Genomic DNA, 17,329 nt, shown 5'->3' on the forward strand with positions numbered 1-17,329 from the left:
AGTAGCTCTAGCTTGTCTCTGACCAGCATGGAGAAAACTGCTACCATCTGTAAGGCAGGTTACCTCGGCTCCTGGCTGGAGTCAGCCCTCTACCCGATGAATTCTTGTCAGCTAGTTGTAGCCCAGGTAGGAAGTGTTGTATCTGGATGTCCACCTTAGGGAGTAAGTCTCAACTGACAGGGGATAGGAGCAGTCTAGGATGACCATAAATGAATGGGATATCCAGCCCAGGCTGACCTCAAACTCGTGATCCTCCTGCCTCTGCCTCCTTCAGCAAATCCTACCGGCATGTGTCACCACAACTCTTAGTCCACCATTTTTGGGTAGTCCATGAATACATTTTGGCCCATTGGCCTGGAGGGAGACCCTGTGTCTATCAACAGTTGGGTGGCTCCAAGCCACCCCGTCTCCGTCTTCACACAGAGCTATTATCTTCGCCACTTGGGGTGTTTTTCAAGGCCTGGGATTTTCTGGCCCTGGCTTCTATTTGTTAGGGCCCTCTTGGACCCTGAAGTTGGCTCCTTTACTTGTAATGTGTACACTGGTCTTTTTCAAGGAGTTTCTTATTTTTCTTTGATTAAAGTCCCTCTTTTCTGCTTTCTGTAAATTCTTTTCCTGTCACCTTTTTTTTTCTTCACCTCTCTCTAGACTTTCTATCTTCTCCACTCCTTTCCTCTATTCCTTTCTTTTAGGCTGAACCTTCTCTCACTTGCTATTACCATCAATAATTTTAATCCTGTCTATGATCCCATCTATCTTATCTTTCTTTTCTTTTCTCCCTGATATAGTATACTTCCTAAATCTTTTAATGACTTATCTTGTAGTCTCTGTAGCCTCTGAAGCCTTGTCTACACTGACAGAATGTCTCTATAAGCTAGTCTAGAAAGGCTGAGGGTAACTTATCTGATTCCTGCTTAACCTCATGTGTCTTGGTGAAAATAGTGGGGTCTCATGTAACCCTCTCTCTCAAGATCTATCAGCGGGATCTGGCGTGGGCCTTTGGGTGTCCCTTATCTTCTGTCACATGAAGGTCTCAGTCACATCTGGTCTGAATTAACCTGCTGCTGACCATGGCCTGATCAATTGATGGGGTCCCCAATGTCTCCATGTCTGAGGGAACATTCTTTTTCCAGTGTCCCCTCTTGTTCTTCACTTCTGAAGACCAGAACCTGCAAGGGTCTTGTGAAAGAAAGGCTCTTATCTTATTTATTGCTTTTGATCACCTGTAAAAGCAGTAAATAGTCTCTTAGAACTCTGTACAGACTAATGTATCTGTGAGGCTGCATGACTGTTGTTTACATCACACTGGAGACTACAATTACCTTGTCCACAGGTGTAGTGTGAGCTCACCTCTGAAGCTCCAAGAAGGAAACCAAATCAGAATGAATAGCCTTATCCACAGTATTTCACAGCAAGGACTATTAAGATGACACTTATTTGAATTTAACTTTTGACAAAATAGAAACTTTGGTCATAGTTCTATAAAAACCTTTTAAAGAGTTATTTCTGATTAGAATATTATTTTAGAAGTGATGTATAACAAGAACAATAAAGTAAACATTTTTATGTCTAACATAAGAGCACAAGTCTTCACCACTTCTTCAATTTTATCTTGTCTGAACTCTCATCTTTGAACCAAATCTTAATGAAAATCTCATATAAATAATGAAATTGTCTCAAACAGCAATGGCTAGAAAGTCTATCAAAACAGAAGCCTATATATATAACAGGCAGGCAACCAGTCTGACCTGTCTGACCTGTCTGACCTGTCTGACCTGACCTGTCTGCAGGCAGGTTTGCTGGTTCAGCATTCCTAAGCTGGAATCAACGTCACTTGTCTCAGCGCTACTTATTTATCTTCCCCCCCCCCTTTTTTTTTTTCAAAATCTCAGCACTATTCACTCACTACTTTTAAAAAATATATAATTATAACTCTCAGGTGAATAATCTTGCTGGGACTGTTTGTCTAGCTGCCCTGGCTCCACTGCCAGGTTTTTTTTTTTTTTTTTTTCACCTGGGTTCTCATCTATCTTCATAGGCGGCAGGTGGAATGCTGCTGATTTGTTACACTAGTGACCTCAAGGTACCCAGTACAACCAGGAACACCAAACTAAGTAGCTGTTGCACACTGTTGCTGTGCTGGGGAACCACGAGTTGTCGCCTGCCAAGTGCGGGCTGGGCGAGGGCACCCTCCATGTGCTGTTACCTGGAGCATACCCTACATGCGGTAGGCGGGCTGTCGGAACACGAACCTCGAGCATGAACCGAGGTAGCTGCCCCTTATTAAAGGACCTGCCTGCCTTTCTGCAGCTGTATTCTTGTACCGGCGGCTTCATTCCTCTCTCTGCCGGCAATTATGTTACCTATTTTTAACTCAAGATGTTTAACACAGTAGATTAACAGCTAACACACAGATGATTTGACAAGAAAAAGACACACACATATAAAAAACACAAATAGCTCACCCCTCTCATGGGTGGTACATAAACCAGGTGATACAGACATTTCTCGCCCCTGCTACAGGCACAGGGACCAAGTTACACAATAAGGAAGGGCATCAGAAATCCGCCTGCCTCTGCCTTCCAAGTAAGACTCCAATAACCAGGCAACGCAGTCAGTCTTCACAGATTCAGATTTAACAGATTCAGACAACTCGGTCAGCCTATGCTGGACCAAATCTAACAGATTTCTAACACGCCAGCAATGAACAACCCAAAAATAGACACACTGCCATGAGAGCATAACAACCACAGTGGCCATTTCTGACCTTTTCTCTCTAGTTTCATGGTTAACACACAAAAAACTAACAAAAAAACCCCATCTTAATTGCCAGTGCCAGCCAAGAGGGGTTCCACGTCCTCTCCGGCACCTAGATGCAAACCTGTGCCAGCCTAGAGGGATTCCATGTCCTCCCTGGCACCTAGATGAACCCCCAAAGTCTCTGGGGGTGCAGCAGCTAGTGACTCTCCAGCACGTCTGCTAATCACTCATTTGTCTCCTCTCGAGACAAAAAATGGTTTACTGCCCCTCACGAGACAGAAACAGCTGCCAGTCCAAACTGAAGTGCACTTTTCAGAAACCAAATAATTCAGACAGATGGGCACAAACAACTTAGAAACCAAACCAAACCTAGACAAAACAGCACACGATTTAGGCAGAATTAATATAATAAAACTGTTCATCTTGCTGAAAGCATTCTATAGTTTCAATACAATCTCCATCCAAATTCCAACTCAATTCTTCATGGAGTTAGAAAGATTAATTTTTAAATTCATTTGGAATAACCAAAAACCCAGGATAGGGGAAAGTATTCTCAACAATAATAAAAAAAAAAAAAACAAAACAACTTTGAGTGGAATCACCATGCCTGACCTCAAGATGTACTACTGAGAAAGTGATAAAAACTGCAAGGTATTGGTACAGAGACAGGCATGTAGATCAATAGAATAGAGTTGAAGACCCAGACATAAACCCACACACCTATGGTCACTTGATCTTTGACAAGAGAGCTAAAACCATCCAGTGAGAAAAAAGACAGCATTTTCAACAAATGGTGCTGGTTCAGCTAAAGGTCAGCATGTAGAATACAAATTGTTCCATTCTTATCTCCCTGTAAAAAGCACAAGTCCAAGTGGATCAGGGGCCTCCACATAAAACCAGATACACTGAATCTAATAGAAGAGAAAGTGGGAAAGAGCCTCAAACACATAGGCACAGGGGAAAATTTCCTGTACAGAATACCAATGGCTTATGTTCTAAGATCAAGAATGAACAAATGGGACCTCATAAAATTGCAGAGTTTTTGTAAGGCAAAGGACACTGTCTTGAGGACAAAATGGCAACCAACCGATTGGGAAAAGATCTTTACCAATTCTACATTTAATAGAGGGCTAATATCCAAAATATAGAAAGAACTCAAGAAGTTAGAATCCAGAGAACCAAACAACCCTGTTAAAATGGGGTACAGAGCTAAACAAATAATTCTCAACTAAAGAATCTCAAATGTCTGAGAAACATGTAAAGAAATGTTCAACATCCTTAGTCATCAGGGAAATACAAATCAAAACAACTCTCAGATTCCACCTCACACCAGTCAGAATTGCTAAGATCAAAAACTCAGGTGACAGCAGATGGTGGAGAGTATGTGCAGAAAAAGAAACACTCCTTCAGTGCTTGTGGTATTGCAAACTGGCACAGTTTTGCAATCAGTCACATGAAATCAGTCATATGGTTCCTCAGAAAATTGGACATAGTTCTATCTGAGGGCCCAGTTGAACCACTACTGGACATATACCCAAAAGATGTCATAGGAAAAATTTGTCATCAGTTTTCTGAGGAAGGTACAATAAATTTAGCGACCTGGAAAAAAATTGGGAAAAGTCTTCAAAACTACTATGATGTGCATGGACCAGGAAAAATGCCTGTACATACTTTCAGTCTCTTTAGCTTGATTAGATATAGTTTAGATCCTAGACAGGAGAGTTGAGCCCGTGTATTCAGAACCAAGATTTGAGCTGCTGCTTTATGAGGTAGAAGAGCCCTAGATGTGTAGGAGGCCGAGCAGCTGGAAGAGGAAGCTGCTAAGATATCATAGGGAAGAAGAATTGTTTGCCCCTTGTTGCCTTGGCAGAACTCAAAATTCCTTCCAAGGACAAGTTAGTTAAAGAAGAAGTGTAGAGATTAAAACTGGTTTCAATTCATTGACTGTGCAAGTGCAGAAGTTACAGGCTTGACAAGCTCAGGGAGTTCTTGGGAACATCAGAGTGGATCCCAAAGCTGAGAGCTAGTAAAACTCCAGAAACAGCATTGTCAGTTACAGCAACAGTGAGACAGCTGTCTGGGAGACAGCCTTTGTAGTTGGTTTTATCTCCTTTACAAGTGACCTTGAAAGAGGCTGCTATGAGAGGAGATTGAGCATTACCAAACTTACAAAGCCTTTGATTAACATTAAAAAAAATTGTATAAAAGCAAAAAGCTAAAGGGGGCATGGGATAGGAGTTTTCTAGGGAGGGGAAATGGGGAAAGGGGATGACATCTGAAATGTAAATAAAATATCCAATAAAAAATAAAAATAAATAAATAAATTAATTAAAAAAAGAGGATATGATATTTAGAGATCTTACATTATATTTACAGTTATACAACAGATTGATCTGCAGGGTAATAGAGTTACAGTTTATGAGCCCTTTCCATTTAAACAGTTAAAAAGGAATAAAAAAACTAGGCTAGAAAGGCTTGGGAATGGCTCTCATCTCATCTCCTCATCTGAGAAAATAAAACCAACATTTATAGAGAACAACTATTAATAAATCACCACCAACCTCCCTGAATGACCAACAACTATCAACCCTCATCTATTGGGGACCTTACATTTATGTATCATCTGAAAAATTCCCAGAATTCCAAATGTCACAGAATTTCAGAATCTATCTGTAGCTGGCAAGATCATGTCCCTTGCAGGGTAGGAGTTAAATCATAATTGTAATGGTCTGACTCTAACATTCATAATAGCTGTAGCTATTTTGTTCATTTTGTTGGAATCTTAAGAAATTCCAGAAAGCTTTACTTAGGACCTAAAAAAAAAAAAAAAAAAATCAAAGGTCAATATCAACTGTTATGTCTGAAATTGTGTCAGAGTTGATCACCAGGCAGCCCTTCTTGCATCTCTTTATAGTCTCACTGTGGTTCTAAGGTTGACACTAAAGAGTGGTACTAATAAACCAAAAAGTTATGCTTATAATACTCATGTTCCGTTGTCTTGACGCTCTGTTCACCACCCATCCTCCACTCCACTCACCTTACTCAGGACAGTCAGCTTAAAGGTCAGGTGATAATATTTTGCCTACTAATTCTACTGCTCTCCTTTTGCGCTTTAAACTTTTGAACCTATATGTCTATATCTACATCTGTACCTATATCATCTCTATGTATATCATCTCTATCCCAACCCTTCCCTCACCCTCTCCCTCTCCCTCTCCCTCTCCCTCTCCCACTCCCCCTTTCCTCCCTCTCCCTCTCCCTTTCTTCCCCCTCCCGCTCCCCCTTTCCTCCCTCTCCCTCTCCTGCTCCCCCTTTCTTCCCCCTCCCTCTCCCTCTCCCTCTCCCCCTCCCCCTTCTTCTCCCCACTCCCCCTCCCCCTCTCCCTCTCCCCCTCCCCCTCCCCCATCCCTATCCCTATCCCTATCCGTATCCCTATCCCTATCCCTATTCTTTATAAATAAAACAAAATTCCTAATTCTCACTACTTTCCCCCTTCTGTTTTAAGCCATTAATTATGTTGTGTGTAGTGAGAAATTACAAACTTCTGCTCAGTTATAATCTTTATCAGGTTTGATATTATCCACAGCTTTTTGTTTCATGTGGAAATAGAAACAAATCCATGTCCCTAATGTAACTAACTAACTTTCACTGGCTTCCATTCTATATTAACACATCCTTATAGCATACATGATTATTTAATTCCAGAATTTTGTTACCTATATTGCAGTGTTTCTTGGATGCTGTTGTTCCTTCCTGAAATGATTCATTTATTTTTTGCTGCAGTACCTTCAGGTAGCCACCCAAGGACATTTCTTGATGGTAAGAAATTACTTTAAATATCTATTTTGGACCTACATTAAGTGGTCCAATGGCAATGCTTGTCATATTACCTGCACATCCCTGAAAGCTGAGGCCTTCTTTCTGGTTATATTGGGAAATACCATTGCTATTAAAGATGCTTTGATCACATTTTTGAAATGAGCATATTTCCCACAATTAACGCACCAGGCATTTTGATATCAGAGACCCCTAGTTGTAGCTTGACTTATGATATTAGCATGTTAATCATTCAAACCAATATTGGTCATATCCCTTATCCACTCTTCCATAGGTGCTGCCATGCATTTAATGGTCTCAAAACATTTTACATATGACGTTCACATTTTCAAATGTCAAGATCTCTATCAAAACCTGCCTTATCTCAGGGTCTAATACAGCCTTGCTCACAGCTGAGATTAATTTTTATTAAAACAAAAACAACAACAGTGAAGCCTTCTCCAGAGCCTTGTGAAATCTTAATAAATAAGATGGGCACTTTTAGTGGGCTCCTCAATGTTATCCCAAGGTCTTAAAGGTGCTAAACAATATTGTTCTATAGTAACATCATCAAATGAATCTGTTCTTATATAGAGAGTACCAGCCTTTACCCAGCAACTGATCTTTTACTATATTCATTCCCATAGGACTATTTTACTGGTCAATATTTGCTGCTGCTTCTGTCCACCAGGTTAACCATTGCAACTGCGGTCTAGCCTCTAATACAGCTGATACCAATCCCTTCCAGTTCCATGGAATAATTATATTTTGAGTAGCCCAATTATTTGGAATTTATTTCGTATAAATTGAGTACATTCATATAAAATCATGGCTCTTTTAAAATGCATTAGAGCTATCATTTCTATGGGATGACATCCTATCTGGTCATAACCTTGTTCCATACCATTACCAGGAACCAGTTGTATAACTTTTGGGAAAGCTGAGGTGGTTTTATAACCCCAGGCTGCCCCTCTTCCCACTCTGGCAGCACAGTTGGTTAGAGATTAACTCTTTCTCTCAGAATGGCATGTCTCATCCTTTGGCACAATGTCTTTTTTCTTTCTTCCTTGAGGAAATTCCCCTTCTCTGGCTCAGTCACTGGCTTTGACCCTTTTTGTTTTTCCTTTTTGATGCTCCTCTCTCCTCTATGCTTCCACCTCCATGCACAGTTTTTCCAGTTGCACAGCCAGCTCTACAATCCTTTCAGAAACCAGGGAGTAGACAGACCCCTTTTTTTGCCCCCTTTTCCCTTTTAGATTTTTATGCTTCTCCATTTCCAGCCACATTTTTTCCAACTCCTCAGCCAGTTTTTCAAATTTTTTTAAGAAAAAACAAAATATATGAAGAAGGAAAAGAAAAAGAGAAAATCCCTCTGGGAGTAAAGTGGGGATATCCCAGCAGTAGCAGCTGCAATAAATATTTTGCTAGCCTCCTAAAACAAAATATCTGTATCTCCCTGCTGCTGACATTTCTTTTATGGTGTTGGACATCAAATTTCCCAATTTTTGTTCTTAAATTTTGATCCTCAGGCTGAGGCACCACTTGTTGCCTGTCTTTGCTACTTTTTGGGTTCTATCTTTTATCCCACTCTTTATCTCTGCTCCCCATCATTTCACCCCTACAACTAGATAGTAGAAAAAGAAAAATAGATTGAAATAAGAGAAAGAATGAATGAATCTAATTTCTTTCTTGTTTCTTCTTTGAGAGTGACTATTAATAAACTGCAACCCCTCCCCCACCCACAACCACCAACCACCAGCCCTGCCTATCGGTACTCTAGAATTTATATACTCTCAGGAAAGTTCTCAGAATTCCAAACATGACACAATTGATGAAACCATCTTCAACTGGAATAATCACACCATCACCAGAGCAGAAGGTTAATCACAATCAGCTGCTCTGGAAAATGTGAAGCAACCACATATTCCTACACCTGGAATTAAAATGAAAACATATTCTTATATGTTTTACGTGTTTTTTTTTAAAAAAGAAACTAAAATTCCAAGATTGTCACTACAAGTTTCCGTGCAGAGGATAGACCAGGCACGGGTAAAGAGTGTACATGGTGGAAATCTCAGTGTGGGATGTTACTGTCTATTCAGATAAGAAGAGTATCCTCGCCTGGTTTTGGATTAACTGGAATTGGGTGTTAGCAGTCAAGTAAGATGAGGAGAATGTCTATGCAGAAGGCAGAAAAGGTGTGAGTTTCAGAGAATGGCTAGGTAAGGATGCTATCTGCCTGATAGGTTATCTCTGTGTGGCCGATCAGTACTGTCCAGGGTGATGAGGGATTCCTCTCATCAAGGTGACCTTGGTGGAGAGATAAAACCCCAGGGTGGCTTAATGGAGTCTCCCAAGAGTTCAGCACCAGGAGTCAGAGAACAAGTTGGGTAAAAGAGACTTTCCACAGCCAGGGTGTCATGACTTCAGCAAGGTGTCTGTCTGGTCTTGTGTTGGAACATCCATCTTAAGGTAGAAATGTATCATTTTAGGGGACATAGGCTTGATGTGAGGCTTGGAATCCATCCAGAAGTGACAGGCCACTTAGCAAAGGGTGAGCGATGTTGTGGGAAGTGATAGGTAGCATCGAAGAGATGACATGGGAGTGTGAGATAGAGATAATGAGCACAGATTTGCTTTTACTCCTAGGTGTAGGTTAGAAGTGCTAAATTTGGGAAAGAAAATGAAATCTGTGGCTTTATATTAAAATCAGGGTAATAGTGTGAACCCATGGTTTTCAGTATGTTTGGATATAAAAGCAAGAGGAAGCCAATAAACACAAATTGTGTGTGTGTGTGTGTTTCTCATGCATGCACATGCTGTTTGCTTGTTATGTGTAGGAACATTGGAATAGCTGGAAGAGATTCAAAGAAGGGAAGTATTTGGAAGAACTGAAGCTTGAGCATGTGGCTATGAGCTGGAAGATGTTTGTGGGACTCAAATCATCCCATCTTCAGCCACTAATGTAAGTGTCCTCTCTTGTACTCTGTGATCCACTTAATTCTCCCAAATATTCTCAACAGTGCACTGAACACTTAGAGCTTTTGGTGAGGAGTGCAGGGATTAAGGGAAGAGAGGCACAAGGGAGGACAGTGTCCTCCCACAGCTACTAACCAGAGCTGTTTTAGGAGCTCTGGATGTGGCCAGTAGTAAAGTGAGTGGGGAGTCTCCATGAGCTAGTTATGAACCTGTGGCAGGAGGCAGAGTGCTCAGAGAAGCAGCTTCAGAAGAAACAGGATGTGAGCTTTGCCTTCCCCACACTGTTGGCAGCTGAGAGAAAAGTGGGAGCCCATACAATGGAGAGAGCCCCTGGTCCTCTAGAATGTGGTATCACAATTTGCCTGTTCATTCAAAATCAATGTTGTGCCTTAAGTGTTTGCTCATGTTGTCTGGTTTGCCTGAAACCACATTTGCTTATCAAAGTGCACAAATTTATGTTTGCTGCGAGTGTCTTAGTACACAGTTTTCTAATAGCATGGTTCCTCTTTCCCCTCCTTCCTATTTCGTTCCTTCCCCCTTTGAGTTCCCACTTTGTAGTACCTGCATATTGCACTGTGTCAGTTTGAGGGCAACAATTCTTATTTTCTTGTATGAAGAGTTTTCACCTCCCTTGTATGTTCCAAGCGATTCTGTGCTGTGGTTTCTCTTTCTCATGTGGTTTATCCTAGTGAGACCTGACTCTTCTTTCATATAATTGTGCAATATGACAACTTATCGACACGATTGGTTCTAACATACCACGGATCTTTAGAGAAGAAACAGGGTGCTCTTTTTGACAGAGGCAGGACTTTTGTTGATATGGCTTCAGAAATCACTTATGCAGAAGTGAAGTTCAAGAATGAATCCAACTCCTCACACAACTACTCAGAATCTCCTGCAGGTAAAACAAAACTCCTTTTCTGTACTTAATGTAGATGGGAGGATAAAGGAGGTCATTTGCAAAGTTGGGTGGTATTTGTGACGGATCCTTTGAGTTCTCCTATCTGGTATTTTACTAGCATTTCAGCTGTTTAAACTGTTTGTAGATTTGACTTGAAGAGCTGTAGAGTTGTATAGTGAGAAGGAAATGCTTTCTTGGCATGGCTTTTGCTCTTGTCATTTACAGAAACTATACCTTGAATTGTGCTGCATTTCCTGCTCTATATACATGAACATAAATGCAAATATTTTTCTGAAAATTAAATCATATTGTTTAATAGTGAGCTTTTTTCCCTCTATGATTGATAGTACTTTGTAACTTCATGAAAACTGTTTTAGTGTTTGGAGACCTTATCCTTAAGGAACTTGTTTTCATTTATCCTATAGATCAGAGCAAAATCTCTCACTTGTTAGGTAGTTGTTCTGCAATTAAACTGCACCTTCATCCAGCAAAGTTTCCAGCTATTTGATGATAGCTAGCAGACTCACATCATATTTAAGCATGGACTATGATTATAAGCATTTATCTTTTGTTGTGTATTTATCTTTAATGTTTGTACAGTCTGGACATGATTTAAATATACAGTATGGCAAACACGGTAAAGAACACATGAAAATGCAGTGATGTGAAAATATATTTACAATACTGATGTAAAGAAAAGTCATAGTCCCAAAACAGGGATGGTTAAAGAGAGCATGAAAAGGCCAGAGAAGGTCTTGAGAAAAGACAGAGACAGAAAAAGAAAAAGGAGAGCTTGTACAAGAATTGGTCTTCAACCTCTCCATGATTGTTAACCCTACTTCCTTCCATCTTGGGATCATTAATTGGGTTATTTTTGCTTATTTCCTTTGGTCCCTGGGCCTTAAATAGGCTAACTTTGTGAAACAACAGATAGATAATCTGATAGCAAAATCTATTCAGATACATTATTATATGTTAACTATGGAGGACCACAAGACTCCAGATGAGGATGTTACTCTATCCAGGGTGTTCCCAAGTCCCCTCTCCACCCAATCTAAAAGAGGGGACTTCTGCCCCTAGACCAAGCAGAGAGGGGCCACCCAGAACCCCCTCTGTCTGGCAATCTGAATTCTTGCTTAGGCTGCGAGGCTAAGCACTGCAAGGGAATATAAATAAAAGTTAAAAATATGTTTCTGGGTTCCCTGAGAGACAAGCCTGACTGTATACGGGTTAATGTCAAAAGTATCCCCTCTCCAGGAAAAAGACATTGGGATGGGTATGGCCCTCATACCTCACTGAACAACGACAGGAGGACTGGAGCCATTACAAGATCCCCTTTAATTGCTGGAGGTCAGGCCTCTATCCCTGCCTTGGCAAGATTAGAATTGCCACAGCCCTTCTATAATTAGAGAAGGGAGGAGATGTCAGGGGCAACCCTGCTTATACACTGAAGGCCTGAAATCAGCCATAAGCCTAGAATCAGCAATAGGCCTGACTTACATGCCTGCTAACACAAAGTCTTGGGTCTCTGTGGAAATAACACTGAAACAGAGGGCTATGGACTATTGTAAACAGGCAGCTTTTGTTGAAATCTATCAGCCTGAGTAGTCATAGAGCTTGTAAATAGGCAGTCTTTGGCAGATAGTACCAAATTAGATAAGGATAAGTGAATCATAGGCAGAGTCATAGTGACCTGACCTCTGAACCTTCACCCAGCTGATACCCTGTTCCGAAAGATATCTGTACTCCCCCTGAACACCTGTGCTTCCCTACATCTTGCATTTTTGTGTTTATAACCCCCACGTTAAAAAGTAAAAATTATGATTTGATAAAAAAAAACCACACACACACACACACACACACACACACACACACACACACACACACACAGTGTACCCCTAGTCCTGCTGACTTAGCTCCTGACATTCTATTTTCTTGTTCTTAGAAACACTTTGAATTATAAAATGTTACTGTGGTTTTTGTTAGCATGCTGGGTAAAATGATTTTTATTGATCTCATTTTAAACTTCAAAGTTTGTAGTGAGTTAAAATGTCCTTTAACATAATTATAGGTCATATTTATTTTCGTATTGTAAAATGCTAGTTGATCTGTTGAACATTTAAAAAAACTGAATTTCTTTTTGAGAATTTCATATATGAGCACTGTATTTGCATAATTTTTCCCTTTCTCTCATTCCTCCCACTTTTCCCAAAGGTCCATACTTTTTAAATACATCTTATTATTTAATTATTGTTTATATATGTATATGTGTATAAGTATATATGTTTATACAAATATTGATAAACAAAGTGTTTTGAAAAAAAAGAAAAAAAAAGAAAAGTCATAGTCCAGGTAGCAGTGTTCATGTTGTATCATCCTGCGGTAAAACATATTTTATGTATATATATATATATATATATATATATATATATATGAATATATATGTGTGTGTACATATATATATATGAATATATATGTGTGTGTACATATATATGTATATATATGTATGTATAAATGTATGTGTGTGTTGTGTACATATATATGTATAAATGTATATATATACACACACACATATATATATGTGTGTGTGTATGTATATATATTTTAAAATTTACTGAGAGGGCCACATGTGGTCTAATTCCAGCACTCAGGAGGCAGAGGCAGGAGGATCACGGAGGGCTTGATGCCAGTCTTTCTACATAATGAGTTGTAGAGCATCCAGGACTACAAAGAGAGATCCTAGCTCATTAAACCTCCCATCACCAAAAAACAAACAAACAAACAAACAAACAAAAACAAACAAAAAACTTCCTTAAAAGATATGAATAAGGTACTTTTGTAATATATATTCACATATATATAAATATGTACATATATGTATATATATGTATACACACACAGAGATATTCACAGTATTTTTCAGATCTCAAAATATTAATGCCAGCTATTTCAGCTGTATAAGTTTGTGCTTTTTAAAATTATTTTAAATGTTCTTGCTATTAGTAATTATTTGTCATGGAGGAAAATGAAGAAGATGAGGGTGGAAAGGAAGAAACAAGGATGGAACTTATTTCTCATGAAATGAATGTGCTTCTCCTTCTAGCTCCCAGAGAGAAACGTATCCACCATCTAAGTAAGCCTGGTTCCCCCTCGCTGCCTTTTACATCCCTGCTGGTACTTTTCCTGCTGCTGTCAATCACATTCCTAGTTGCTTTTATCAGTAAGTATTCCATACGAATCAATAGGGCATGTCTGCCTTAGATGAAGAGAGGTTCCACTGCAGCAGTTGGCATTTAATGGAAATATGAAGTAATCTTCGGGGAAAACTAATTCAAGAAATTCCATTGTGACTTTTCCTTTGTCCTTGAATTTAGTCGTTGTCTTGGGGAAAAATGGAATCCATTGTCAGTAGAGAAACTAAGTCACATTTATGAGTGTCTGTGTGGAGTTTTGGAGTGAACTTTGTCAACTGTTGTCTTTATTAGACTGGGAGGTCAAATCTACATTTTCTCATTAGTATTAAGATGTCAAGCTGTATGTGTATAGGGCTTCTTCGTCTAGTGTGAGATTGTGGACAGGAAGGAGCCAGGAAGAAATTATCCATAAAGAGTTCTCCAGCTAAGTCCTAGCTACTTCTGTCCTGGCCAATATTAGGATAAATCTAAAAGCAACCTGGGCAAATGGGTGGACTTCTCTTCATCAAAGATTTGAGAATATATGAAAAACTTAAAAATACAAAAAAGTAGTATATTTAGGATGTTTTACTCATTCATTTGCTCACTCAGAATAAAGTAATAGTAATAATATAGTAAAAGCATACATTAATGTATGTCAGACAGTGTGTCAGACTAAGTCCAGGAAGAACACAGACTCTGTTCTAAAGAAATTTAGAGGAAAGTCAACTAAACAGTGTCAGATAAATACAATGGCACACTTCTATTATTCCAGCTACTCTGGGTGTTAGATAGCAGGACAGCAACTGTGGAGCTAGTCTGGGCTATGTAAAAAATCGTATAAAAATGAACTAGTGTCTGCAACATTGTCTGGGAAGTGTTGTGCTGAGATAGTTTTCCTAGAAGAGATGACACCTAGAACTGTGGGTACCAAGAATGTCACAGAGGGGTGAGTGACTGAAGCACACAGTGCTAAGTGAACAGAAAGTGGCATTTTCCTAGGTAGACACAGGCAGGATGCAGAGCACATGTTGTACACCCTTAGAAAAACAAGTTCTTTCTCCTAAAGTGTGTTTTAAAATCAAGTATTGTTTTCTACTCAATATATCAGTATAAATGTAGTGAACTAATACACATACTTATTTACCTTAGAGTCAATTAGAGCTGATTTTGCACATTCCCTTGACTAGTTCACACAGAGACTGCATTTTAAAAAAATCAAACTGGGACAGTTGCAAAATCACATTGCAATGGTGTGTAAATACAGAAATTAAAAATTGTGGTCATTTTGAATACCATCATTGCCATGGAGAACCATTGTACCATTTCAAATAAAAAATTTGTGTAGCCATATCTGTGCTATAGATTGTGTTTTTCTGGGATTCTGAAAATAGAATTATTAGGACAAAGAAATAAACAAGAGGGCTAATCTGTAACCTGATAATGAGATCAGTGTCTGGAGAACATGAGAGGAGGCAGCTTTGAGAGGTAAAGAGAACAGGACCCAGGGAATAGATGCTTGATGAGGATGGATATCCAGAGAATAAGGGCTCCAAGAAGTAACATGTGACTTCAATGTTTGAATGACAAAAACTCACCAACCATGAAGTTGATCAAAGGGGTAGAGAATATATGATAAGTTATACGTTTAAGTTGATAGATGTTGGCTTTAGTTTTCGGCATATTGAGCTGATCCTAATATGTTTGTGTTTAGTGAGCAAAAAAAAAATTCCATACAAATAGGCAGCAGACAAGACATAGCAACCACATGACAAGCAATACATGACATCACTTGGGAAGAATTTGTATGAAAAGGAAGCACAATGACCAGGCTGTAGGAAGTATTAAATTTTGAAGGGGTGGATGGAGGGAGAAGAGATATTAAAAGACAACAAAAGGTGATGGACAAAAGGTGAGGCAAAATCTTGACAGAGTAATGTCTCAAGACCTAAGGGGGAAGAGAATTAGGCTCACGACCAATAACAAGGTGACTAATGAGTGCCCTGGTGTATTATTGATGATCCATTTTGAAGCTGGTGTTAGAGAATTGGATGAAGCAAACATGATGGCGTAATGAGAATAGTGACCAAGGCAGGAAAGTGAAGAAATTCGGTTGTCGAAAGAGAAGCCATAGAAGGCAGAAGAACAGATGCTCCAATGTTTGTAGTAGAGGGAGTGTCCAGGTGTTCAGAGGTCTCTATAAATTGGCTAAGTTTTAGAAGCTATGCTTTGTGCTTCCCGCAATTATGGTTAACTCGGTCATTCTGGATTTCTGACGGGGTTGAAAACTTATAGCCTCATAGCCAATCCTGGCTATTTACTTTGAGAGAAAAGATCTGAGTGGATGGTTTTCAGCTGACATTCATCCTAAAGCCAAGGAAAAAGCCAGTTTCAGAACTAAGTGTTTTAGTTAGGATAGATGACAGAGGTTCTGGTTAGTCAACAAAATGATCGACTGGGTATTAGGACTATCTTGTACCTCACTGGTACAAATTGGCATAATTATGCTCTAATTGTATTTTGAGAGAAAAGTTTCATTTTAACAGGAAGGGTGATATGTAGGAGGAGCTAAGGTGGGAGGAGTACTGAGAGGAAGAGAAGGAGTAAGAAGAGGAGGAGAAGAAGGAGAGGAGAAGCTAGGTGATGAGAGAGAGAAAGAGGTGGGAGACAGGGAGGCAGATGTTCATGTATCTCCACCAGTCAAAGATAGTTGATATATCTAGGTTGGGTATTGGGTTACACCTCTGATTGAGCATTACCAAACTTATAAAGCCTATGATTAACATTTTTTAAAAATGTATAAGTGCAAAAAGGAAAAGGGGGCATGGGATATGAATTTTCTAAGGGGGGAATGGGGAAAGGGGATAGCATCTGAAGTGTAAATAAAATATCCAATAAAAAATGGAAAAACAAAGAAAGAGAGGCCATTCAGTTTGATTCTGAGTGAGTGAGAGTGTGGTACATGGAGGAGCAACTCAGTAGAAAAGATGCGTGTTTAAGGAAGAAAGCAATGCCCTGTATATACTTGTTGGTTTTTTTCTTACTTCCCATTCTAATATAACCTATAACTACTCAAAATTATCAAACCCCTTTTCCTCCCAACAAGAATGTAGTTTACATCTTAAATATGAGTGTCTATCTCTGCTTTATCTCCTTGAAGAATTAGCATTTTCATCTTACACTCAGCATCGAAGGGTATGGCTCACTCCCTTTAGAGCCATGATAATGGACCCATCCTGTGTTTTATGTCACTTGTGTTTCTGTGAATTCTGAAAGTATCTGTGGTTTCAAATTAGGAGGCCGAGGATTCCATTAACTATAGGGTGATGGGAATTGTAGTCATGCTCTGTCTACTTAGGTAATGTGGATGCTGTAGTTGTTTGTAGCAGTAAATAAAAAAAATAGAAAGGCATGCTTCTATCATGAAAATGAGTGATTTTGGTTCTGTTTTCTTCCAGTTTATTTTCAAAAGTACTCTCAACTTCTTGAAGAAAAAAAAGCTATAAAAAGTATAACTCACAATGAATTGAATTGTACAAAAATTTTTTCGCCCATGGAAGGTAAGAATTAATGTACCTAAGTGTTTGGTTGCTCTTGTAGAGTGTAATAGTTTCACATAAATCTTTGTTCTCTCTCTTTCTCTGTCACTCTCTGTCTCTTTCACATATTCTCTCATAAATTGCATCCCAGTCACCTTTTC

General features: G+C 39.3%; 1 protein-coding gene across 2 annotated transcripts in view; it reads left to right on the forward strand.

Moving 5' to 3' along the window:
- The first annotated feature begins 10,128 nt into the window (after positions 1–10,128).
- The window catches only part of LOC117715384 (C-type lectin domain family 4 member A-like), a 29,060-nt gene continuing 21,859 nt past the window's right edge, over positions 10,129–17,329 (forward strand). For both annotated transcript variants that reach the window (XR_013112602.1, XM_034512172.2), the window contains exons 1-3: positions 10,129–10,456; positions 13,560–13,676; positions 17,088–17,189. Coding sequence is in view for 1 of the 2 variants with exons in the window: in XM_034512172.2 (XP_034368063.1) it covers positions 10,375–10,456; positions 13,560–13,676; positions 17,088–17,189 (301 nt within the window). In the remaining variant the exon portion in view is untranslated. The remainder of the gene's footprint in view (positions 10,457–13,559; positions 13,677–17,087; positions 17,190–17,329) is intronic.

The sequence above is a fragment of the Arvicanthis niloticus genome, chromosome 9, assembly GCF_011762505.2.
Source record: "Arvicanthis niloticus isolate mArvNil1 chromosome 9, mArvNil1.pat.X, whole genome shotgun sequence".
NCBI classification, from domain to species: domain Eukaryota; kingdom Metazoa; phylum Chordata; class Mammalia; order Rodentia; family Muridae; genus Arvicanthis; species Arvicanthis niloticus.